The sequence below is a fragment of the Scyliorhinus torazame genome, chromosome 4 (genome assembly GCF_047496885.1).
Source record: "Scyliorhinus torazame isolate Kashiwa2021f chromosome 4, sScyTor2.1, whole genome shotgun sequence".
NCBI lineage: Eukaryota > Metazoa > Chordata > Chondrichthyes > Carcharhiniformes > Scyliorhinidae > Scyliorhinus > Scyliorhinus torazame.
In genome coordinates, this window is record NC_092710.1 from 76308385 (window position 1) to 76333120 (window position 24736).

General features: G+C 61.5%; 1 protein-coding gene across 1 annotated transcript in view; it reads right to left on the reverse strand.

Annotated features, from left to right (window-relative positions):
* Positions 1–24736, reverse strand: part of LOC140410313 (beta-1,4-galactosyltransferase 3-like) — a 208077-nt gene that overhangs the window by 10624 nt on the left and 172717 nt on the right. Inside the window, exon 6 of the mRNA XM_072498303.1 lies at positions 16029–16133. Coding sequence (XP_072354404.1) covers positions 16029–16133 — 105 coding nt within the window. The remainder of the gene's footprint in view (positions 1–16028; positions 16134–24736) is intronic.

Sequence of the window (24736 nt, forward strand, 5' to 3'; positions counted from 1 at the left end):
ACAGAGAGAGGGACACGGAGGGACAGGGAGGAACAGAGAGAGGGACAGGGAGGAACAGAGAGAGGGACGGGGAGGAACAGAGAGAGGGACGGGGAGGAACAGAGAGAGGGACGGGGAGGAACAGAGAGAGGGACACGGAAGAACAGAGAGAGGGACAGGGAGGAACAGAGAGAGGGACAGGGAGGAACAGAGAGAGGGACAGGGTGGAACAGAGAGAGGGACGGGGAGGAACAGAGAGATGGACAGGAAGGAACAGGGTGGAAAAGAGAGAGGGACAAGGAGGAACAGATAGAGGGACAGGGAGGAACAGAGAGAGGGATAGGGAGGAACAGAGCGAGGGACAGGGAGGAACAGAGCGAGGGACAGGGAGGAACAGAGAGAGGGACAGGGTGGAACAGAGAGAGGGACAGGGTGGGACAGAGAGAGGGACAGGGAAGAACAGAGAAAGGGACAGGGTGGAACAGAGAGAGGGACAGGGTGGGACAGAGAGAGGGACACGGAGGAACAGAGAGAGGGACAGGGAGGAACAGAGAGAGGGACACGGAGGAACAGAGAGAGGGACAGGGAGGAACAGAGAGAGGGACAGGGTGGGACAGAGAGAGGGACAGGGAGGAACAGGGAGAGGGACACGGAGGAACAGAGAGAGGGACAGGGAGGAACAGAGAGAGGGACAGGGAGGAACAGAGAGAGGGACAGGGTGGAACAGAGAGAGGGACAGGGAGGAACAGGGAGAGGGACACGGAGGAACAGGGAGAGGGACACGGAGGAACAGAGAGAGGGACAGAGAGGGACAGAGAGAGGGACAGGGTGGGACAGAGTGAGGGACAGGATGGAACAGAGAGAGGGACAGGGTGGAACAGAGAGAGGGACAGGGAGGAACAGGGAGAGGGACACGGAGGAACAGAGAGAGGGACAGGGAGGAACAGAGAGAGAGACAGGGTGGAACAGAGAGAGGGACAGGGTGGGACAGAGAGAGGGACAGGGTGGAACAGAGAGAGGGACAGGGAGGAACAGAGAGAGGGACAGGGTGGAACAGAGAGAGGGACGGGGAGGAACAGAGAGAGGGACAGGGAGGAACAGAGAGGGAAGAAAAGAGACAGGGACAGGGAGGAACAGAGAGGGACAGGAAGGAACAGCGAGAGGGACAGGGAGGAACAGAGAGAGGGACAGGGAGGAACAGAGAGGGACAGAGAGAGGGACAGGGAGGAACAGAGGGATGGACAGGGAGGAACAGACAGAGCGACAGGGAGGAACAGAGAGAGGGAGGAACAGAGACAGGGACAGGGAGGAACAGAGAGAGGGACGGGGAGGAACAGAGAGAGGGACAGGGAGGAACAGTGTGGAAAAGAGAGAGGGACAGGGAGGAACAGAGAGGGACAGGAAGGAACAGCGAGAGGGACAGGGAGGAACAGAGAGAGGGACAGGGAGGAACAGAGAGGGACAGAGAGAGGGACAGGGATGAACAGAGAGAGGGACAGGGAGGAACAGAGAGAGGGAGGAACAGAGACAGGGACAGGGAGGAACAGAGAGAGGGACAAGGAGGAACAGATAGAGGGACAGGGAGGAACAGAGAGAGGGAGGAACAGAGACAGGGACAGGGAGGAACAGAGAGAGGGACAAGGAGGAACAGATAGAGGGACAGGGAGGAGCAGAGAGAGGGACAGGGAGGAACAGAGAGAGGGACAGGGAAGAACAGAGAGAGGGACAGGGTGGGACAGAGAGAGGGACAGGGAGGAACAGAGAGAGGGACAGGGTGGAACAGAGAGAGGGACAGGGTGGAACAGAGAGAGGGACAGGGTGGGACAGAGAGAGGGACAGGGAGGAACAGAGAGAGGGACAGGGTGGAACAGAGAGAGGGACAGGGTGGGACAGAGAGAGGGACACGGAGGAACAGAGAGAGGGACAGGGAGGAACAGAGAGAGGGACAGGGAGGAACAGAGAGAGGGACACGGAGGAACAGAGAGAGGGACAGGGAGGAACAGAGAGAGGGACGGGGAGGAACAGAGAGAGGGACAGGGTGGAACAGAGAGAGGGACAGGGTGGAACAGAGAGAGGGACACGGAAGAAGAGAGAGAGGGACACGGAGGAACAGAGAGAGGGACAGGGAGGAACAGAGAGAGGGACAGGGAGGAACAGAGAGAGGGACAGGGTGGAACAGAGAGAGGGACGGGGAGGAACAGAGAGAGGGACAGGGAGGAACAGGGTGGAAAAGAGAGAGGGACAGGGAGGAACAGGGTGGAAAAGAGAGAGGGACAAGGAGGAACAGATAGAGGGACAGGGAGGAACAGAGAGAGGGACACGGAGGAACAGAGAGAGGGACAGGGTGGAACAGAGTGAGGGACAGGGTGGGACAGAGAGAGGGACCGGGAGGAACAGAGAGAGGGACAGGGTGGAACAGAGGGACAGGGAGGAACAGAGAGAGGGACAGGGTGGGACAGAGAGAGGGACAGGGAGGAACAGAGAGAGGGACACGGAGGAACAGAGAGAGGGACAGGGAGGAACAGAGAGAGGGACAGGGAGGAACAGAGAGAGGGACACGGAGGAACAGAGAGAGGGACAGGGAGGAACAGAGAGAGGGACACGGAGGAACAGAGAGAGGGACAGGGAGGAACAGAGACAGGGACAGGGAGGAACAGAGAGAGGGACACGGAGGAACAGAGAGAGGGACAGGGAGGAACAGAGAGAGGGACAGGGTGGAACAGAGAGAGGGACGGGGAGGAACAGAGATAGGGACAGGGAGGAACAGGGTGGAAAAGAGAGAGGGACAGGGAGGAACAGGGTGGAAAAGAGAGAGGGACAAGGAGGAACAGATAGAGGGACAGGGAGGAACAGAGAGAGGGACACGGAGGAACAGAGAGAGGGACACGGAGGAACAGAGAGAGGGACAGGGTGGAACAGAGAGAGGGACGGGGAGGAACAGAGAGAAGGACAGGGAGGAACAGTGTGGAAAAGAGAGAGGGACAGGAAGGAACAGAGAGAGGGACAGGGAGGAACAGAGAGAGGGACAGGGAGGAACAGAGAGAGGGACAGGGAGGAACAGAGAGGGACAGAGAGAGGGACAGGGAGGAACAGAGAGAGGGACAGGGAGGAACAGAGAGAGGGAGGAACAGAGACAGGGAGGAACAGAGACAGGGACAGGGAGGAACAGAGAGAGGGACAGGGAGGAACAGAGAGAGGGACAGGGAGGAATAGAGAGAGGAACAGGGAGGAACGGAGAGAAGGACAGGGTGGGACAGAAAGGGAGGAACAGAGAGAGGGACAGGGAGGAACAGAGAGGAACAGAGAGAGGGACAGGGTGGAACAGAGAGGAACAGGAAGGAACAGAGAGAGGGAGGAACAGAGACAGGGACAGGGAGGAACAGAGAGAGGGACAGGGAGGAACAGGAAGGAACAGAGAGAGGGAGGAACAGAGACCGGGACAGGGAGGAACAGAGAGAAGGACAGGGAGGAACAGAGAGAGGGAGGAACAGAGACCGGGACAGGGAGGAACAGAGAGAGGGACAGGGAGGAACAGAGAGAGGGAGGAACAGAGACCGGGACAGGGAGGAACAGAGAGAGGGAGGAACAGAGACAGGGACAGGGAGGAACAGAGAGAGGGACAGGGAGGAACAGAGAGAGGGACAGGGAGGAACAGTGAGAGGTACAGGGAGGAACAGAGAGAGGGAGGAACAGAGACCGGGACAGGGAGGAACAGAGAGAGGGAGGAACAGAGGCAAGGACAGGGAGGAACAGAGAGAGGGACAGGGAGGAACAGAGAGAGGGACAGGCAGAGAAAGAGAAATTGAGAAACACAGAATGACAGACAAAGAGAGAGGTAGAAAGAATGAGAGTGTGTGACACAGAGAAAAAGAGATAGAGAGTGACAGTCAGACAGAGAGAGAGAACATTGTTAGTGGATAATTAATTTTCCCCTCATCCGGCGACTCTGGGGCACAGATTTGCTAATGGTAGATCCTGTACCAGGTGTGCAATGGAAAAATCCAATGGAAGCATACCCCACCTCGGACTATCAGTAAACCAATCAACTCACAAGGTATAGCTGGCATTCCACATTCCAGTGACCCAGCCTTATTGAGGCCCGCCCCCCAATGTATCCCCACCCTGCATCTCTCTGGTGGACCCTCCCCCTGACACATCTGGTGCCCCCCCCCCCCCCGACACCTCTCTGATGGCCCCTCCGACACCTCTCTGAAGGCCCCTCCCACGAAACCTCTCTGATGGCCCCTCCCATGACACCTCTCCGATGGCCCCCCCCAACACCTCTCTGAATGCCCCTCCCATGACACCTCTCTGATGGCCCCTCCCCCTGACACATCTGGTGCCCCCCCCCCAACACCTCTCTGAAGGCCCCCCCGACACCTCTCTGAATGCCCCTCCCACGACACCTCTCTGATGGCCCCTCCGACACCTCTCTAATGCCCCCCGACACCTCTCTGAAGGCACCTCCCATGACACCTCTCTGATGCCCCCCCAACACCTCTCTGATGCCCCCCCAACACCTCTCTGATGGCCCCTCCCCCTGACACGTCTGATGGCCCCTCCCACACCTCTCTGATGCCCCCCCACAACCCTTCTCTGATGACCCCTTCCCCCGACACTGCTCTGATGGCCCCTCCACCCAACATCTCTCTGATGGCCCCTCCCCCCCGACACTTCTCTGATGGCCCCTCTCCCCCGACACCTCTCTGATGGCCCCTCCCCCGACACCTCTCTGATGGCCCCTCCCCCGACACCTCTCTAATGCGCCCCCCGACACCTCTCTGATGGCCCCTCCCCCCGACACCTCTCTGATGGCCCCTCCCCCGACTCTTCTCCGATGGCCCCTCCCCCCCAACCCCTCTCTGATGGCCCCTCCCCCCCGACACCTCTCTGATGGCCCCTCCCCCCCAACACCTCTCTGATGGCCCCTCCCCCCAACACCTCTCTGATGGCCCCTCCCCCCCAACACCTCTCTGATGGCCCCTCCCCCCCAACACCTCTCTGATGGCCCCTCCCCCGACACTTCTCTGATGGCCCCTCCCCCCAACACCTCTCTGATGGCCCCTCCCCCCCAACACCTCTCTGATGGCCCCTCCCCCCCAACACCTCTCTGATGGCCCCTCCCCCCCGACACTTCTCTGATGGCCCCTCCCCCCCGACACTTCTCTGATGGCCCCTCCCCCCCAACACCTCTCTGATGGCCCCTCCCCCCCGACACTTCTCTGATGGCCCCTCTCCCCCGACACCTCTCTGATGGCCCCTCCCCCGACACCTCTCTAATGCGCCCCCCGACACCTCTCTGATGGCCCCTCCCCCGACACCTCTCTGATGGCCCCTCCCCCGACACCTCTCTAATGCGCCCCCCGACACCTCTCTGATGGCCCCTCCCCCCGACACCTCTCTGATGGCCCCTCCCCCCGACTCTTCTCCGATGGCCCCTCCCCCCCAACCCCTCTCTGATGGCCCCTCCCCCCCGACACCTCTCTGATGGCCCCTCCCCCCGACACCTCTCTGATGGCCCCTCCCCCCCAACACCTCTCTGATGGCCCCTCCGCCCGACACCTCTCTGATGACCCCTTCCCCCGACACTGCTCTGATGGCCCCTCTCCCCCGACCCCTCTCTGATGGCCCCTCTCCCCCTACACCTCTCTGATGGCCCCTCCCCCGACCCCTCTCTGATGGCCCCTCCCCCCCGACACCTCTCTGATGGCCCCTCCCCCCCAACACCTCTCTGATGGCCCCTCCGCCCGACACCTCTCTGATGACCCCTTCCCCCGACACTGCTCTGATGGCCCCTCTCCCCCGACCCCTCTCTGATGGCCCCTCTCCCCCGACACCTCTCTGATGGCCCCTCCCCCCGACACCTCTCTGATGACCCCTTCCCCCGACACTGCTCTGATGGCCCCTCTCCCCCGACCCCTCTCTGATGGCCCCTCTCCCCCGACACCTCTCTGATGACCCCTTCCCCCGACACTGCTCTGATGGCCCCTCCCCCTGACACCTCTCTGATGGCCCCTCTCCCCCGACACCTCTCTGATGGCCCCTCCCCCTGACACCTCTCTGATGGCCCCTCTCCCCCGACACTGCTCTGATGGCCCCTCCCCCTGACACCTCTCTGATGGCCCCTCTCCCCCGACACCTCTCTGATGACCCCTTCCCCCGACACTGCTCTGATGGCCCCTCCCCCTGACACCTCTCTGATGGCCCCTCCCCCCCGACACCTCTCTAATGCGCCCCGACCCCTCTCTGATGGCCTCTCCCCCCGACACCGCTCTGATGGCCTCTCCCCCGACACTGCTCTGATGGCCTCTCCCCCGACACTGCTCTGATGGCCCCTCCCCCCGGACACCTCTCTGATGGCCCCTCCCCTACACCTCTCTGATGGCCCCTCTCCCCCGACACCTCTCTGATGGACCCTCTCCCCCGACACCTCTCTGATGGCCCCTCTCCCCCGACACCTCTCTGATGGCCCCTCTCCCCCGACACCTCTCTGATGGCCCCTCTCCCCCGACACCTCTCTGATGACCCCTTCCCCCGACACTGCTCTGATGGCCCCTCCCCCCGACACCTCTCTGATGGCTCCTCCCCCCGACACCTCTCTGATGGCCCCTCTCCCCCGACACTTCTCTGATGGCCCCTTCCCCCGACACCTCTCTGATGGCCCCTTCCCCCGACACCTCTCTGATGGCCCCTCCCCCCGACACTTCTCTGATGGCCCCTTCCCCCGACACCTCTCTGATGGCCCCTCTCCCCCGACACCTCACTGATGACCCCTTCCCCCGACACCTCTCTGATGGCTCCTCCCCCCGACACCACTCTGATGGCCCCTCCCCCCGACACTTCTCTGATGGCCCCTTCCCCCGACACCTCTCTGATGGCCCCTTCCCCCGACACTGCTCTGATGGCCCCTCCCCCTGACACCTCTCTGATGGCCCCTCCCCCCCGACACCTCTCTGATGACCCCTTCCCCCGACACTGCTCTGATGGCCCCTCCCCCTGACACCTCTCTGATGGCCCCTCCCCCCCGACACCTCTCTGATGGCCCCTCCCCCCCGACACCTCTCTGATGGCCCCTCTCCCCCGACACCTCTCTAATGCGCCCCGACCCCTCTCTGATGGCCTCTCCCCCCGACACCGCTCTGATGGCCCCTCTCCCCCGACACCTCTCTGATGGCCCCTCCCCTGACCTCTGATGACCCCTTCCCCCGACACTGCCCTGATGGCCTCTCCCCCGACACTGCTCTGATGGCCCCTCCCCCCAGACACCTCTCTGATGGCCCCTCCCCTACACCTCTCTGATGGCCCCTCTCCCCCGACACCTCTCTGATGGCCCCTCTCCCCCGACACCTCTCTGATGGCCCCTCTCCCCCGACACCTCTCTGATGGCCCCTCTCCCCCGACACCTCTCTGATGGCCCCTCTCCCCCGACACCTCTCTGATGACCACTTCCCCCGACACTGCTCTGATGGCCCCTCCCCCCGACACCTCTCTGATGGCTCCTCCCCCGACACCACTCTGATGGCCCCTCCCCCCGACACTTCTCTGATGGCCCCTTCCCCCGACACTGCTCTGATGGCCCCTCCCCCCGACACTTCTCTGATGGCCCCTTCCCCCGACACTGCTCTGATGGCCCCTCCCCCCGACACCTCTCTGATGGCTCCTCCCCCCGACACCTCTCCGATGGCCCCTCCCCCCGACACCTCTCTGATGGCTCCCCCCCCGACACCTCTCTGATGGCTCCTCCCCCCGACACCTCTCTGATGGCTCCTCCCCCAGACACCTCTCTGATGGCTCCTCCCCCCGACACCACTCTGATGGCTCCTCCCCCCGACACTTCTCTGATGCCCCCCCGACACCTCTCTGATGGCTCCTCCCCCCGACACCTCTCTGATGGCTCCTCCCCCCAGACACCTCTCTGATGGCTCCTCCCCCGACACCTCTCTGATGGCTCCTCCCCCCGACACTTCTCTGATGGCCCCCCCGACACTTCTCTGATGCCCCCCCCGACACCTCTCTGATGGCTCCTCCCCCCGACACTTCTCTGATGGCCCCCCCGACACCTCTCTGATGGCCCCTTCCCCCGACACTTCTCTGATGCCCCCCCGACACCTCTCTGATGCCCCTCCCCCCGACACCACTCTGATGGCTCCTCCCCCCGACACTTCTCTGATGCCCCCCCGACACCTCTCTGATGGCTCCTCCCCCCGACACCTCTCTGATGGCCCCTCCCCCGACACCGCTCTGATGGCCCCTCTCCCCCGACACCTCTCTGATGGCCCCTCCCCCCCGACACCTCTCTAATGCGCCCCAGACCCCTCTCTGATGGCCCCTCCCCCCGACACCTCTCTGATGGCCCCTCCCCCTGACACCTCTCTGATGGCCCCTCTCCCCCGACACCTCTCTGATGGCCCCTCCCCCCGACACCTCTCTGATGGCCCCTCCCCCTGACACCTCTCTGATGGCCCCTCCCCCTGACACCTCTCTGATGGCCCCTCTCCCCCGACACCTCTCTGATGGCCCGTCCCCACGACACCTCTCTGATGGCCCCTCCCCCTGACACCTCTCTGATGGCCCCTCCCCCCGACACCTCTATGATGGCCCCTCCCCCTGACACCTCTCTGATGGCCCATCTCCCCCGACACCTCTCTGATGGCCCCTCCCCCGACACTTCTCTGATGCCCCCCCCCGACACCACTCTGATGGCCCCTCCCCCCGACACCTCTATGATGGCCCCTCCCCCTGACACCTCTCTGATGGCCCATCTCCCCCGACACCTCTCTGATGGCCCCTCCCCCGACACTTCTCTGATGCCCCCCCCCGACACCACTCTGATGGCCCCTCCCCCCGACACTTCTCTGATGCCCCCCCCGACACCTCTCTGATGGCCCCTCCCCCCGACACTTCTCTGATGCCCCCCCCCCCCGACACCTCTCTGATGGCTCCTCCCCCCGACACCTCTCTGATGGCTCCTCCCCCCGACACCTCCCTGATGGCCCCTCCCCTACACCTCTCTGATGTCCCCTCCCCGACACCTCTCTGATGGCCCCTCCCACAACACCTCTGATGGCCCCTCCCCTGACATCTCTGATGGCCCCTCCCCCCAGCACCTCTCTGATGGCCCCTCCCCTGACACGTCTCTGATGGCCCCTCCCCCGACACCTCTCTTATGGCCCCTCCCCCGACATCTCTGATGGCCCCTCCCAACACCTCTCTGCTGGCCCCTCCCCTGACACCTCTCTGATGGCCCCTCCCCCGACATCTCTGATGGCCCCTCCCCCCGACACCTCTCTGATGGCCCCTCCCCCCCGACACCTCTGATTGCCTCTCCCCCCGACACCTCTCTGATGGCCCCTCCCCTGACACCACTCTAATGGCCCCTCCCCCAACACCTCTCTGATGGCCCCTCCCCCGACACCTCTCTGATGCCCCCCCGACATCTCTGATGGCCCCTCCCCCCGACATCTCTCTGATGGCCCCTCCCCTACACCTCTCTGATGGCCCCTCCCCACGACACCTCTCTGATGGCCCCTCCCACCCCAACATCTCTCTGATGGCCCCTCCCCCCTACACCTCTCTGATGGCCCCTCCCCATGACACCTCTCTGATGGCCACTCCCACCCCAACATCTCTCTGATGGCCCCTCCCCACGACATCTCTCTGATGGCCCCTCCCCCTGACACCTCACTGATGGCCTCTCCCCTTCGACACCTCCCTGATGGCCCCTCCCCTGACCTCTGATGGCCCCTCCCCCGACACCTCTCTGATGGCCCCTCCCCCGACACCTCTCTGATGGCCCCTCCCCCGACACCTCTCTGATGGCCCCTCCCCTTCGACACCTCCCTGATGGCCCCTCCCCTGACCTCTGATGGCCCCTCCCCCGACACCTCTCTGATGGCCCCTCCCCCGACACCTCTCTGATGGCCCCTCCCCCGACACCTCTCTGATGGCCCCTCCCCTGACACCTCTCTGATGGCCCCTCCCCCGACACCTCTCTGATGGCCCCTCCCCCGACACCTCTCTGATGGCCCCTCCCCCAACACCTCTCTGATGGCCCCTCCCCGACACCTCTCTGATGGCCCCTCCCCCGACACCTCTCTGATGGCCCCTCCCCCAACACCTCTCTGATGGCCCCTCACCCCGACACCTCTCTGATGGCCCCTCCCCCCATACCTCTCTGATGGCCACCCGACACCTCGCTGATTGCCCCACCCACCGACGCCTCTCTGATGGCCCCTCCCCCGACACCTCTCTAATGGCCCCTCCCCCTGACACCTCTCTGATGGCCCCGCCCCCGACACCTCTCTGATGGCCCCTCCCCCCCGACACCTCTGATGGCCCTCCAACACCTCTATGATGGCCCCTCCTGACAGCTCTCTGATGGCCCGTCGCCCCGACACCTCTCTGATGCCCCTCCCCCAACATCTCTCTGATGGCCCCTCCCCACGACACCTCTCTGATGGCCCCTCCCCCCCGACACCTCTCCGATGGCCCCTCCCGACACCTCTCTGATGGCCTCTCCCCCCCGTCACCTCTCTGATGGCCCCTCCCCGACACCTCTCTGATGCCCCTCCCCCCAACATCTCTCTGATGGCCCCTCCCCACGACACCTCTCTGATGGCCCCTCCCCCCCGACACCTCTCCGATGGCCCCTCCCGACACCTCTCTGATGGCCTCTCCCCCGACACCTCTCTGATGGCCCCCCCCCCAACATCTCTCTGATGGCCCCTTCCCCCCAACATCTCTCTGATGGCCCCTCCCCACGACACCTCTCTGATGGCCCCTCCCCCTGACACCTCACTGATGGCCTCTCCCCTTCGACACCTCCCTGATGGCCCCTCCCCTGACCTCTGATGGCCCCTCCACCGACACCTCTCTGATGGCCCCTCCCCCGACACCTCTCTGATGGCCCCTCCCCCGACACCTCTGTGATGGCCCCTCCCCCAACACCTCTCTGATGGCCCCTCCCCCGACACCTCTCTGATGGCCCCTCCCCCGACACCTCTCTGATGGCCCCTCACCCCGACACCTCTCTGATGGCCCCTCCCCCCATACCTCTCTGATGGCCCCTCCCCTGACCTCTGATGGCCCCTCCACCGACACCTCTCTGATGGCCCCTCCCCCGACACCTCTCTGATGGCCCCTCCCCCGACACCTCTGTGATGGCCCCTCCCCCAACACCTCTCTGATGGCCCCACCCACCGACGCCTCTCTGATGGCCCCTCCCCCGACACCTCTCTAATGGCCCCTCCCCCTGACACCTCTCTGATGGCCCCGCCCCCGACACCTCTCTGATGGCCCCTCCCCCCGACACCTCTGATGGCCCTCCAACACCTCTATGATGGCCCCTCCTGACACCTCTCTGATGGCCCGTCGCCCCGACACCTCTCTGATGCCCCTCCCCCCAACATCTCTCTGATGGCCCCTCCCCACGACACCTCTCTGATGGCCCCTCCCCCCGACACCTCTCTGATGGCCCCTCCCCCTGACACCTCTCTGATGGCCCCTCCCCCTGACACCTCTCTGATGGCCCCTCCCCCGACACCTCTCTGATGCCCCTCCCCCCAACATCTCTCTGATGGCCCCTCCCCACGACACCTCTCTGATGGCCCCTCCCCCCCGACACCTCTCCGATGGCCCCTCCCGACACCTCTCTGATGGCCTCTCCCCCCCGACACCTCTCTGATGGCCCCTCCCCCTGACACCTCTCTGATGGCCCCTTCCCCCCAACATCTCTCTGATGGCCCCTCCCCACGACACCTCTCTGATGGCCGCTCCCCCCCGACACCTCTCCGATGGCCCCTCCCGACACCTCTCTGATGGCCCCTCCCCCAACACCTCTCTGATGGCCCCTCACCCCAACACCTCTCCGATGGCCCCTCCCCCGACACCTCTCTGATGGCCTCTCCCCCCCGACACCTCCCTGGTGGCCTCTCCCCCCCGACACCTCTCTGATAGCCCTCCCCCCGACATCTCTCTGATGGCCCCTCCCCAACACATCTCTGATGGCCCCTCCCCTGACACCTCTCTGATGGCCCCTCCCCCGACATCTCTGATGGCCCCTCCCCCGACACCTCTGATTGCCCCTCCCCCCGACACCTCTCTGATGGCCCCTCCCCTGACACCACTCTAATGGGCCCTCCCCCAACACCTCTCTGATGGCCCCTCCCCCAACATCTCTCTGATGGCCCCTTCCCCCCAACACCTCTCTGATGGCCCCTCCCCCCTGACACCTCTCTGATGGCCTCTCCCCTTCGACACCTCCCTGATGGCCCCTCACCCCCGACACCTCTCTGATGGCCCCTCCCCCCCGACACCTCTCTGATGGCCCCTTCCCCCCAACACCTCTCTGATGGCTCCTCCCCTGACACCTCCCTGATGGCCCCTCCCCCCCGACACCTCTCTGATGGCCCCTTCCCCCCAACACCTCTCTGATGGCCCCTCCCCCAACACCTCTCTGATGGCCCCTCCCCCCCGACACCTCTCTGATGGCCCCTCCCCCCGACACCTCTCTGATGGCCCCTCCCCCCAACATCTCTCTGATGGCCCCCCGCCCTGAACTGCCCCCTCCCCCGCCCTGAACCGCCCCCTCCCCGCCCTGAACCGCCCCCTCCCCGCACTGAACCACCCCAGCCCCCGCCCTGAACCGCCCCTCTCCCGCCCTGAATCGCCCCCTCCCCCTTCCCTGAACCGCTCCCTCCCCCGCCCTAAACCGCCCCCTCCCCGCCCTGAACCGCCCCCTCCCCCGCCCTGATCCGCCCCCTCCCCCGCCCTGAACGGCCCCAGCCCCCGCCCTGAACCGCCCCTCCCCTGCCCTGAACCGCCCCTCCCCCGCCCTGAACCGCCCCCTCCCCCGCCCTGAACCGCCCCCTCCCCCTCCCTGAACCGCCCCCTCCCCCACCCTGAACCGCCCCAGCCCCCACCCTGAACCGCCCCCTCCCCCACCCTGAACCGCCCCCTCCCCCGCCCTGAACCGCCCCTCCCCTGCCCTGAACCGCCCCTCCCCCGCCCTGAACCGCCCCCTCCCCCGCCCTGAACCGCCCCCTCCCCCTCCCTGAACCGCCCCCTCCCCCACCCTGAACCGCCCCAGCCCCCACCCTGAACCGCCCCCTCCCCCGCCCTGAACCGCCCCCTCCACTGCCCTGAACCGCCCCGAACCGCCCCATCCCCCACCCCGAACCGCCCCGTCCCCGTCCCGATCCTCCCCATCTCCCGCTCCGCTCCGCCCCATCTCCCGCCCCGCTCCGCCCCATCTCCCGTCCTGATCCGTCCATCCTCCGCCCTGAACCTGTCCCACCCCCGCCCTGAACCGCCCCAACCCCGCCCTGAACCGTCCCATCCCCCACCCACCCCATCGCCCACCCGCCCCATCTCCCGTCCTGATCCGCCCCATCCCCCGCCCTGAACCGTCCCATTCACCGCCCTGAACTATCCATCGCCCGCCCGGAACCGCCCCATCCCCCACCCGGAACCGCCCCATCCCCCGTCCCGCTCCGCCCCATCTCCCGCCCCGCTCCGCCCCATCCCCTGCCCTGATCCACCCCATCCCCCGCCCTGAACCGCCCCATCCCTCGCCCTGAACCGCCCCATCCCCCGCCCTGAACCGCCCCATCCCTCGCCCTGAACCGCCCCATCCCTCGCCCTGAACCGCCCCATCTCCCGCCCCGCTCCGCCCCAGCCCCTGCCCTGATCCGCCCCATCCCCCGCCTTGAACCGCCCCATCCCCCGCCCTGAACCGCCCCATCCCTCGCCCTGAACCGCCCCATCCCTCGCCCTGAACCGCCCCATCTCCCGTCCTGATCCGCCCCATCTCCCGTCCTGATCCGCCCCATCCCCCGCCCCATACCCTGTCCCATCCCCGCCCTGAACCGCCCCCTCCCCCGCCCTGAACCGCCCCTCCCCCGCCCTGAACCGCCCCCTCCCCCGCCCTGAACCGCTCCCTCCCCCTCCCTGAACCGCCCCCTCCCCCACCCTGAACCGCCCCAGCCCCCACCCTGAACCGCCCCCTCCCCCGCCCTGAACCGCCCCCTCCACTGCCCTGAACCGCCCCGAACCGCCCCGTCCCGATCCTCCCCATCTCCCGCTCCGCTCCGCCCCATCACCTGCCCTGATCCGCCCCACCCCCCGCCCTGAACCGCCCCATCCCCCGCCCTGAACCGCCCCATCTCCCGTCCTGATCCGTCCATCCTCCGCCCTGAACCGCCCCATCCCCGCCCTGAACCGTCCCATTCCCCACCCACCCCATCGCCCACCCGCCCCATCCCCCGCCCTGACTGCCCCACCCCCCACCCTGAACCGCCCCACCCCCCGCCCTGAACCGCCCCATCTCCCGTCCTGATCCGCCCCATCCCCCGCCCTGAACCGCCCCATCTCCCGTCCTGATCCGCCCCATCCCCCGCCCTGAACCGCCCCATTCACCGCCCTGAACTACCCATCGCCCGCCCGGAACCGCCCCATCCCCCACCCGGAACCGCCCCATCCCCCGTCCCGCTCCGCCCCATCTCCCGCCCCGCTCCGCCCCATCCCCTGCCCTGATCCGCCCCATCCCCCGCCCTGAACCGCCCCATCCCTCGCCCTGAACCGCCCCATCCCCCGCCCTGAACCGCCCCATCCCTCGCCCTGAACCGCCCCATCTCCCGCCCCGCTCCGCCCCATCCCCCGCCCTGAACCGCCCCATCTCCCGCCCCGCTCCGCCCCATCTCCCGCCCCGCTCCGCCCCATCCCCCGCCCTGAACCGCCCCATCTCCCGCCCCGCTCCGCCCCATCTCCCGCCCTGATCCGCCCCATCCCCCGCCTTGAACCGCCCCATCCCCCGCCCTGAACCGCCCCATCCCTCGCCCTGAACCGCCCCATCCCTCGCCCTGAACCGCCCCATCCCTCGCCCTGAACCGCCCCATCCCTCGCCCTGAACCGCCCCATCCCTCGCCCTGAACCGCCCCATCTCCCGTCCTGATCCGCCCCATCTCCCGTCCTGATCCGCCCCATCCCCCGCCCCATACCCTGTCCCATCCCCGCCCTGAACCGCCCCATCACCCGCCCTGAACCGCCCCATACCCTGTCCCATCCCCGCCCTGAACCGCCCCATCACCCGCCCTGAACCGCCCCATACCCTGTCCCATCCCCGCCCTGAACCGCCCCATCCCCCGCCCTGAACCGCCCCATTCACCGCCCCATACCCTGTCCCATCCCCGCCCTGACCGCCCCAACCCCCGCCCTGAACAGCCCCATCCCCCGCCCTGACCGCCCCATCCCCGCCCTGAACCGCCCCATCCCCGCCCTGACCGCCCCACCCCGAACCGCCCCATCCCCCACCCTGACCGCCCCATCCCCGCCCTGAACCGCCTCATACCCTGTCCACCCCACCCCCACCCACCCCATCCCCCGCCCTGAACCGCCCATCCCCCGCCCTGACCGCCCCACCCCCGCCCTGACCGCCCCATCCCCCACCCTGAACCACCCCATCCCCGTCCCATTCCCCCGCCCTGACTGCCCCATCCTCCGCCCTGACCGCCCCACCACCCGCCCTGAACCACCCCATCCCCGCCCCATCCCCTGTCCCATCCCCCGCCCTGACCGCCCCATCCTCTGTCCCATCCCCCGCCCTGACCGCCCCATCCCGCGCCCTGACCGCCCCATCCCCCGCCCTGACCGCCCCATCCCCCGCCCTGACCCACCCCATCCCCCGCCCTGACCGGCCCACCCCCCGCCCTGACCGCCCCATCCCCCGCCCTGACCACCCCATCCCCCGCCCTGACCCACCCCATCCCCCGCCCTGACGGCCCCATCCCCCACCCTGACCGCCCCATCCCCCGCCCTGACCGCCCCATCCCCCGCCCTGACTGCCCCATCCCCCGCCCTGACCGCCTCATTCCCCCGCCCTGACCGGTCCATCCCCCGCCCTGACCCACCCCATCCCCTGCCCTGACTGCCCCATCCTCCGCCCTGACCGCCCCATCCCCCGCCCTGACCTGCCCCATCCCCTGCCCTGAACTGCCCCATCCCCCACCCCACCCCCGGCCCCATCCCCCACCCCACCCCATGCCCTGACCTACCTTTTTGGATTCTCCTCATTTCCCCGATCCAGTTTGTGTTTGATCATTTTGTACCGTCCCAGTGAGAGGGGTGGACGGGAAATCCTCATTCCTGCCAACTGCAGCCTGTGGAGGTGAGGAATGAGGTCAGTGTATGGGTTTCACTGTGGAGGGATATGAGGAGGGGGAAGAGGGAGCAGCGAGAGAGTGGGAGCGGAGAGGGGGAGAGAGAAGGGGGAGGGAGAGTGAAGAGGGGGAGGGGCAAGACAGGAGGTGGAAGGGGGAGAGGAGGGGGAGGGGGGAGAAGGGGAGGGGGAAGAAGGGGTGGGGGGAGAGGGGGTGGGGGAGGTGTGGGGTGAGGGAGGGGGAAGTGTGGGGCGAGGGAGGGGGATATGTGGGGTGAGAGAGGGGAGGGGGAGGGGGAGGTGTGGGGTGAGGGAGGGGAGAGGGGGAGGTGTGGGGCGAGGGAGGGGAGGTGTGGGGCGAAGGAGGGGCTGTGGGGGTGGTGTGGGGCGAGGGAGGGGGATGTGTGGGGCGAAGGAGGGGAGGTGTGGGCAAAGGGAGGAGTGTGGGGCGAGGGAGGGGTGTGGGGCAAGGGAGGGGTGTGGGGTGAGGGAGGGGGAGGTATGGGGCGAGGGAGGGGGAGGTGTGGGGTGAGGGGGGAGGAGGGGTAGATGAGGTGGGAGGGGGAGAGGTAGTCAGTGAGGGAGGGGAGAGAGGCAATGAGCAAGGGGAGGACAGCACCGAGGGAGGGGAGGATGGCAGAAGGTAGAGAGAGAGCGAGGGAGGGTGAAAGGGGGAATACGGAATGAGGGAGGGGAGAGAAGAGGATTGTAGGGGAGAAGGGAGAGGAGAGGTCAGCAGAGAAAGATCTCTATAGAGAAGGAGAGCAACAGAGAAAACAAGGAGGAGTGCGATGTGAGAAATAATGTCAAGGAAGAGATGGGGCAGAGGGAGTGAGAAAAGGGGGGAGGGGAGGTGAAAGGGAAGACTAAGGAGCGAGAGTGAGTGTGGAGGAGAGAGTGAGAAAAATAGAGCAGAGGTGTGCTTGAGAGAGAGGGAGAGATAGCGGCGGGGGGGGTGGGGGGGCAAGGAGAAGGATTGAGGCGAAGCCTAGTTCAGAGAGAGGGGGTGTGGGAAGAGAAGGAAGGAAACAGAGGGAGAAGGGATTTCAGAGAAGGGGAGAGGAGAGTTGATAAGTGAGAGGCGGTGGGCGGGGGTTCAAGCAAAACTAGTGACATTGTAAGGGAGCTGGAATAGCATCAGTAGAGATACAGTCAGTAACACGGTGCTGGGGGAGAGGGGTTACTGAGTGACAGTGTGAGGGAGCTGGATTCACATCAGTAGAGATACAGTCAGTAACACAGGGTGCTGAGGGAGAGGGGTTACTGAGTGACAGTGTGAGGGAGCTGGAATAGCATCAGTAGAGATACAGTCAGTAACACGGTGCTGGGGGAGAGGGGTTACTGAGTGACAGTGTGAGGGAGCTGGAATCACATCAGTAGAGATACAGTCAGTAACACAGGGTGCTGAGGGAGAGGGGTTACTGAGTGACAGTGTAAGGGAGCTGGAATAGCATCAGTAGAGATACAGTCAGCAACACAGGGTGCTGGGGGAGAGGGGTTACTGAGTGACAGTGTGAGGGAGCTGGATTAACATCAGTAGAGATACAGTCAGTAACACGGTACTGGGGGAGAGGGGTTACTGAGTGACAGTGTGAGGGAGCTGGATTCACATCAGTAGAGATACAGTCAGTAACACAGGGTACTGGGGGAGAGGGGGTACTGTGTGACAGTGTGAGGGAGCTGGATTAACATCAGTAGAGATACAGTCAGTAACACGGTACTGGGGGAGAGGGGATACTGAGTGACAGTGTGAGGGAGCTGGATTAACATCAGTAGAGATACAGTCAGCAACACAGGGTGCTGGGGGAGAGGGGTTACTGAGTGACAGTGTGAGGGAGCTGGATTAACATCAGTAGAGATAGTCAGTAACACAGGGTGCTGGGGGAGAGGGGTTACTCAGTGACAGTGTGAGGGAGCTGGATTAACATCAGTAGAGATACAGTCAGTAACACAGGGTGTTGGGGAGAGGGGTTACTGAGTGACAGTGTGAGGGAGCTGGATTAACATCAGTAGAGATACAGTCAGTAACACAGGGTGCTAGGGGAGAGGGGTTACTGAGTGACAGTGTGAGGGAGCTGGATTAACATCAGTAGAGATACAGTCAGTAACACGGTACTGGGGGAGAGGGGTTACTGAGTGACAGTGTGAGGGAGCTGGATTCACATCAGTAGAGATACAGTCAGTAACACAGGGTACTGGGGGAGAGGGGGTACTGTGTGACAGTGTGAGGGAGCTGGATTAACATCAGTAGAGATACAGTCAGTAACACGGTACTGGGGGAGAGGGGTTACTGAGTGACAGTGTGAGGGAGTTGGATTAACATCAGTAGAGATACAGTCAGTAACACAGGGTGCTGGGGGAGAGGGGATACTGAGTGACAGTGTGAGGGAGCTGGATTAACATCAGTAGAGATACAGTTAGTGCCACAGGGTGCTGGGGGAGAGGGGTTACTGAGTGACAGTGTGAGGGAGCTGGATTAACATCAGTAGAGATACAGTCAGTAACACGGTACTGGGGGAGAGGGGTTACTGAGTGACAGTGTGAGGGAGCTGGATTAACATCAGTAGAGATACAGTCAGTAACACGGTACTGGGGGAGAGGGGTTACTGAGTGACAGTGTGAGGGAGCTGGATTAACATCAGTAGAGATACAGTCAGTAACACAGGGTACTGGGGGAGAGGGGGTACTGAGTGACAGTGTAAGGGAGCTGGAATAGCATCAGTAGAGATACAGTCAGTAACACGGTGCTGGGGGAGAGAGGTTACTGAGTGACAGTGTGAGGGAGCTGGATTAACATCAGTAGAGATACAGTCAGTAACACAGGGTGCTGAGGGAGAGGGGTTACTGAGTGACAGTGTGATGGAGCTGGATTAACATCAGTAGAGATACAGTCAGTAACACAGGGTGCTGGGTGAGAGGGGTTACTGAGTGACAGTGTGAGGGAGCTGGATTAACATCAGTGGAGATACAGTCAGTAACACGGTGCTGGGGGAGAGGGGTTACTGAGTGACAGTGTGAGGGAGCTGGATTAACATCAGTAGAGATACAGTCAGTAACACGGTGCTGGGGGAGAGAGGTTACTGAGTGACAGTGTGAGGGAGCTGGATTAACATCAGTAGAGATACAGTCAGTAACACAGGGTGCTGAGGGAGAGGGGTTACTGAGTGACAGTGTGATGGAGCTGGATTAACATCAGTAGAGATACAGTCAGTAACACAGGGTGCTGGGGGAGAGGGGTTACTGAGTGACAGCGTGAGGGAGCTGGATTAACATCAGTGGAGATACAGTCAGTAACACGGTGCTGGGGGAGAGGGGTTACTGAGTGACAGTGTGAGGGAGCTGGATTAACATCAGTAGAGATACAGTCAGTAACACAGGGTGCTGAGGGAGAGGGGTTACTGAGTGACATTGTAAGGGAGCTGGAATAGCTTCAGTAGAGATACAGTCAGTAACACAGGGTGCTGAGGGAGAGGGGTTACTGAGTGACAGTGTGAGGGAGCTGGATTAACATCAGTAGAGATACAGTCAGTAACACAGGGTGCTGGGGGAGAGGGGTTACTGAGTGACAGTGTGAGGGAGCTGGAATAGCATCAGTAGAGATACAGTCAGTAACACAGGGTGCTGGGGGAGAGGGGTTACTGAGTGACAGTGTGAGGGAGCTGGATTAACATCAGTAGAGATACAGTCAGTAACACAGGGTGCTGAGGGAGAGGGGTTACTGAGTGACATTGTAAGGGAGCTGGAATAGCATCAGTAGAGATACAGTCAGTAACACAGGGTGCTGAGGGAGAGGGGTTACTGAGTGACAGTGTGAGGGAGCTGGATTAACATCAGTAGAGATACAGTCAGTAACACAGGGTGCTGGGGGAGAGGGGTTACTGAGTGACAGTGTGAGGGAGCTGGATTAACATCAGTAGAGATACAGTCAGTAACACAGGGTGCTGGGGGAGAGGGGTTACTGAATGACAGTGTGAGGGAGCTGGATTAACATCAGTAGAGATACAGTCAGTAACACAGGGTGCTGAGGAAGAGGGGTTACTGAGTGACATTGTAAGGGAGCTGGAATAGCATCAGTAGAGATACAGTCAGTAACACAGGGTGCTGGGGGAGAGGGGTTACTGAGTGACAGTGTGAGGGAGCTGGATTAACATCAGTAGAGATACAGTCAGTAACACAGGGTGCTGGGGGAGAGGGGTTACTGAGTGACAGTGTGAGGGAGCTGGATTAACATCAGTAGAGATACAGTCAGTAACACAGGGTGCTGAGGGAGAGGGGTTACTGAGTGACAGTGTGAGGGAGCTGGATTAACATCAGTAGAGATACAGTCAGTAACACAGGGTGCTGGGGGAGAGGGGTTACTGAGTGACAGTGTGAGGGAGCTGGATTCACATCAGTAGAGATACAGTCAGTAACACAGGGTGCTGGGGGAGAGGGGTTACTGAGTGACAGTGTGAGGGAGCTGGAATAGCATCAGTAGAGATACAGTCAGTAACACGGTGCTGGGGCAGAGGGGTTACTGAGTGACAGTGTGAGGGAGCTGGATTAACATCAGTAGAGATACAGTCAGTAACACAGGGTGCTGGGAGAGGGGGGTTACTGAGTGACAGTGTGAGGGAGCTGGATTAACATCAGTAGAGATACAGTCAGTAACACAGGGTGCGGGGGGAGGGGGGTTACTGAGTGACAGTGTGAGGGAGCTGGATTAACACCAGTAGAGATACAGTCAGTAACACAGGGTGCTGGGGGAGAGGGGTCACTGAGTGACAGTGTGAGGGAGCTGGATTCACGTCAGTAGAGATAGAGTCAGTAACACAGGGTGCTGGGAGAGAGGGGTTACTGAGTGACAGTTTGAGGGAGCTGGATTAACATCAGTAGAGATACAGTCAGTAACACGGTGCTGGGGGAGAGGGGTTACTGAGTGACATTGTGAGGGAGCTGGAATAGCATCAGTAGAGATACAGTCAGTAACACGGTGCTGGGGGAGAGGGGTTACTGAGTGACAGGTGAGGGAGCTGGATTAACATCAGTAGAGATACAGTCAGTAACACAGGTTGCTGGGGGAGAGGGGTTACTGAGTGACAGTGTGAGGGAGCTGGATTAACATCAGTAGAGATACAGTCAGTAACACAGGGTGCTGAGGGAGAGGGGTTACTGAGTGACAGTGTGATGGAGCTGGATTAACATCAGTAGAGATACAGTCAGTAACACAGGGTGCTGGGGGAGAGGGGTTACTGAGTGACAGTGTGAGGGAGCTGGATTAACATCAGTAGAGATACAGTCAGTAACACAGGGTGCTGGGGGAGAGGGGTTACTGAGTGACAGTGTGAGGGAGCTGGATTAACATCAGTAGAGATACAGTCAGTAACACAGGGTGCTGGGGGAGAGGGGTTACTGAGTGACAGTGTGAGGGAGCTGGGTTCACATCAGTAGAGATACAGTCAGTAACACAGGGTGCTGGGGGAGAGGGGTTACTGAGTGACAGTGTGAGGGAGCTGGATTAACATCAGTAGAGATACAGTCAGTAACACAGGGTGCTGGGGGAGAGGGGTTACTGAGTGACAGTGTGAGGGAGCTGGATTAACATCAGTAGAGATACAGTCAGTAACACAGGGTGCTGAGGGAGAGGGGTTACTGAGTGACATTGTAAGGGAGCTGGAATAGCATCAGTAGAGATACAGTCAGTAACACAGGGTGCTGAGGGAGAGGGGTTACTGAGTGACAGTGTGATGGAGCTGGATTAACATCAGTAGAGATACAGTCAGTAACATAGGGTGCTGGGTGAGAGGGGTTACTGAGTGACAGTGTGAGGGAGCTGGATTAACATCAGTGGAGATACAGTCAGCAACACGGTGCTGGGGGAGAGGGGTTACTGAGTGACAGTGTGAGGGAGCTGGATTAACATCAGTAGAGATACAGTCAGTAACACGGTGCTGGGGGAGAGAGGTTACTGAGTGACAGTGTGAGGGAGCTGGATTAACATCAGTAGAGATACAGTCAGTAACACAGGGTGCTGAGGGAGAGGGGTTACTGAGTGACAGTGTGATGGAGCTGGATTAACATCAGTAGAGATACAGTCAGTAACACAGGGTGCTGGGGGAGAGGGGTTACTGAGTGACAGTGTGAGGGAGCTGGATTAACATCAGTAGAGATACAGTCAGTAACACAGGGTGCTGAGGGAGAGGGGTTACTGAGTGACAGTGTGAGGGAGCTGGATTAACATCAGTAGAGATACAGTCAGTAACACAGGGTGCTGGGGGAGAGGGGTTACTGAGTGACAGTGTGAGGGAGCTGGAATAGCATCAGTAGAGATACAGTCAGTAACACAGGGTGCTGGGGGAGAGGGGTTACTGAGTGACAGTGTGAGGGAGCTGGATTAACATCAGTAGAGATACAGTCAGTAACACAGGGTGCTGAGGGAGAGGGGTTACTGAGTGACATTGTAAGGGATCTGGAATAGCATCAGTAGAGATACAGTCAGTAACACAGGGTGCTGGGGGAAGAGGGGTTACTGAGTGACAGTGTGAGGGAGCTGGATTAACATCAGTAGAGATACAGTCAGTAACACAGGGTGCTGGGTGAGAGGGGTTACTGAGTGACAGTGTGAGGGAGCTGGATTAACATCAGTGGAGATACAGTCAGTAACACGGTGCTGGGGGAGAGGGGTTACTGAGTGACAGTGTGAGGGAGCTGGATTAACATCAGTAGAGATACAGTCAGTAACACGGTGCTGGGGGAGAGAGGTTACTGAGTGACAGTGTGAGGGAGCTGGATTAAGATCAGTAGAGATACAGTCAGTAACACAGGGTGCTGAGGGAGAGGGGTTACTGAGTGACAGTGTGATGGAGCTGGATTAACATCAGTAGAGATACAGTCAGTAACACAGGGTGCTGGGGGAGAGGGGTTACTGAGTGACAGTGTGAGGGAGCTGGATTAACATCAGTAGAGATACAGTCAGTAACACAGGGTGCTGGGGGAGAGGGGTTACTGAGTGACAGTGTGAGGGAGCTGGATTAACATCAGTAGAGATACAGTCAGTAACACAGGGTGCTGGGGGAGAGGGGTTACTGAGTGACAGTGTGAGGGAGCTGGATTCACATCAGTAGAGATACAGTCAGTAACACAGGGTGCTGGGGGAGAGGGGTTACTGAGTGACAGTGTGAGGGAGCTGGATTAACATCAGTAGAGATACAGTCAGTAACACAGGGTGCTGGGGGAGAGGGGTTACTGAGTGACAGTGTGAGGGAGCTGGATTAACATCAGTAGAGATACAGTCAGTAACACAGGGTGCTGAGGGAGAGGGGTTACTGAGTGACATTGTAAGGGAGCTGGAATAGCATCAGTAGAGATACAGTCAGTAACACAGGGTGCTGAGGGAGAGGGGTTACTGAGTGACAGTGTGATGGAGCTTGATTAACATCAGTAGAGATACAGTCAGTAACATAGGGTGCTGGGTGAGAGGGGTTACTGAGTGACAGTGTGAGGGAGCTGGATTAACATCAGTGGAGATACAGTCAGCAACACGGTGCTGGGGGAGAGGGGTTACTGAGTGACAGTGTGAGGGAGCTGGATTAACATCAGTAGAGATACAGTCAGTAACACGGTGCTGGGGGAGAGAGGTTACTGAGTGACAGTGTGAGGGAGCTGGATTAACATCAGTAGAGATACAGTCAGTAACACAGGGTGCTGAGGGAGAGGGGTTACTGAGTGACAATGTGATGGAGCTGGATTAACATCAGTAGAGATACAGTCAGTAACACAGGGTGCTGGGGGAGAGGGGTTACTGAGTGACAGTGTGAGGGAGCTGGATTAACATCAGTAGAGATACAGTCAGTAACACAGGGTGCTGAGGGAGAGGGGTTACTGAGTGACAGTGTGAGGGAGCTGGATTAACATCAGTAGAGATACAGTCAGTAACACAGGGTGCTGGGGGAGAGGGGTTACTGAGTGACAGTGTGAGGGAGCTGGAATAGCATCAGTAGAGATACAGTCAGTAACACAGGGTGCTGGGGGAGAGGGGTTACTGAGTGACAGTGTGAGGGAGCTGGATTAACATCAGTAGAGATACAGTCAGTAACACAGGGTGCTGAGGGAGAGGGGTTACTGAGTGACATTGTAAGGGATCTGGAATAGCATCAGTAGAGATACAGTCAGTAACACAGGGTGCTGGGGGAAGAGGGGTTACTGAGTGACAGTGTGAGGGAGCTGGATTAACATCAGTAGAGATACAGTCAGTAACACAGGGTGCTGGGGGAGAGGGGTTACTGAGTGACAGTGTGAGGGAGCTGGATTAACATCAGTAGAGATACAGTCAGTAACACAGGGTGCTGAGGGAGAGGGGTTACTGAGTGACATTGTAAGGGAGCTGGAATAGCATCAGTAGAGATACAGTCAGTAACACAGGGTGCTGGGGGAGAGGGGTTACTGAGTGACAGTGTGAGGGAGCTGGATTAACATCAGTAGAGATACAGTCAGTAACACAGGGTGCTGGGGGAGAGGGGTTACTGAGTGACAGTGTGAGGGAGCTGGATTAACATCAGTAGAGATAGTCAGTAACACAGGGTGCTGAGGGAGAGGGGTTACTGAGTGACAGTGTGAGGGAGCTGG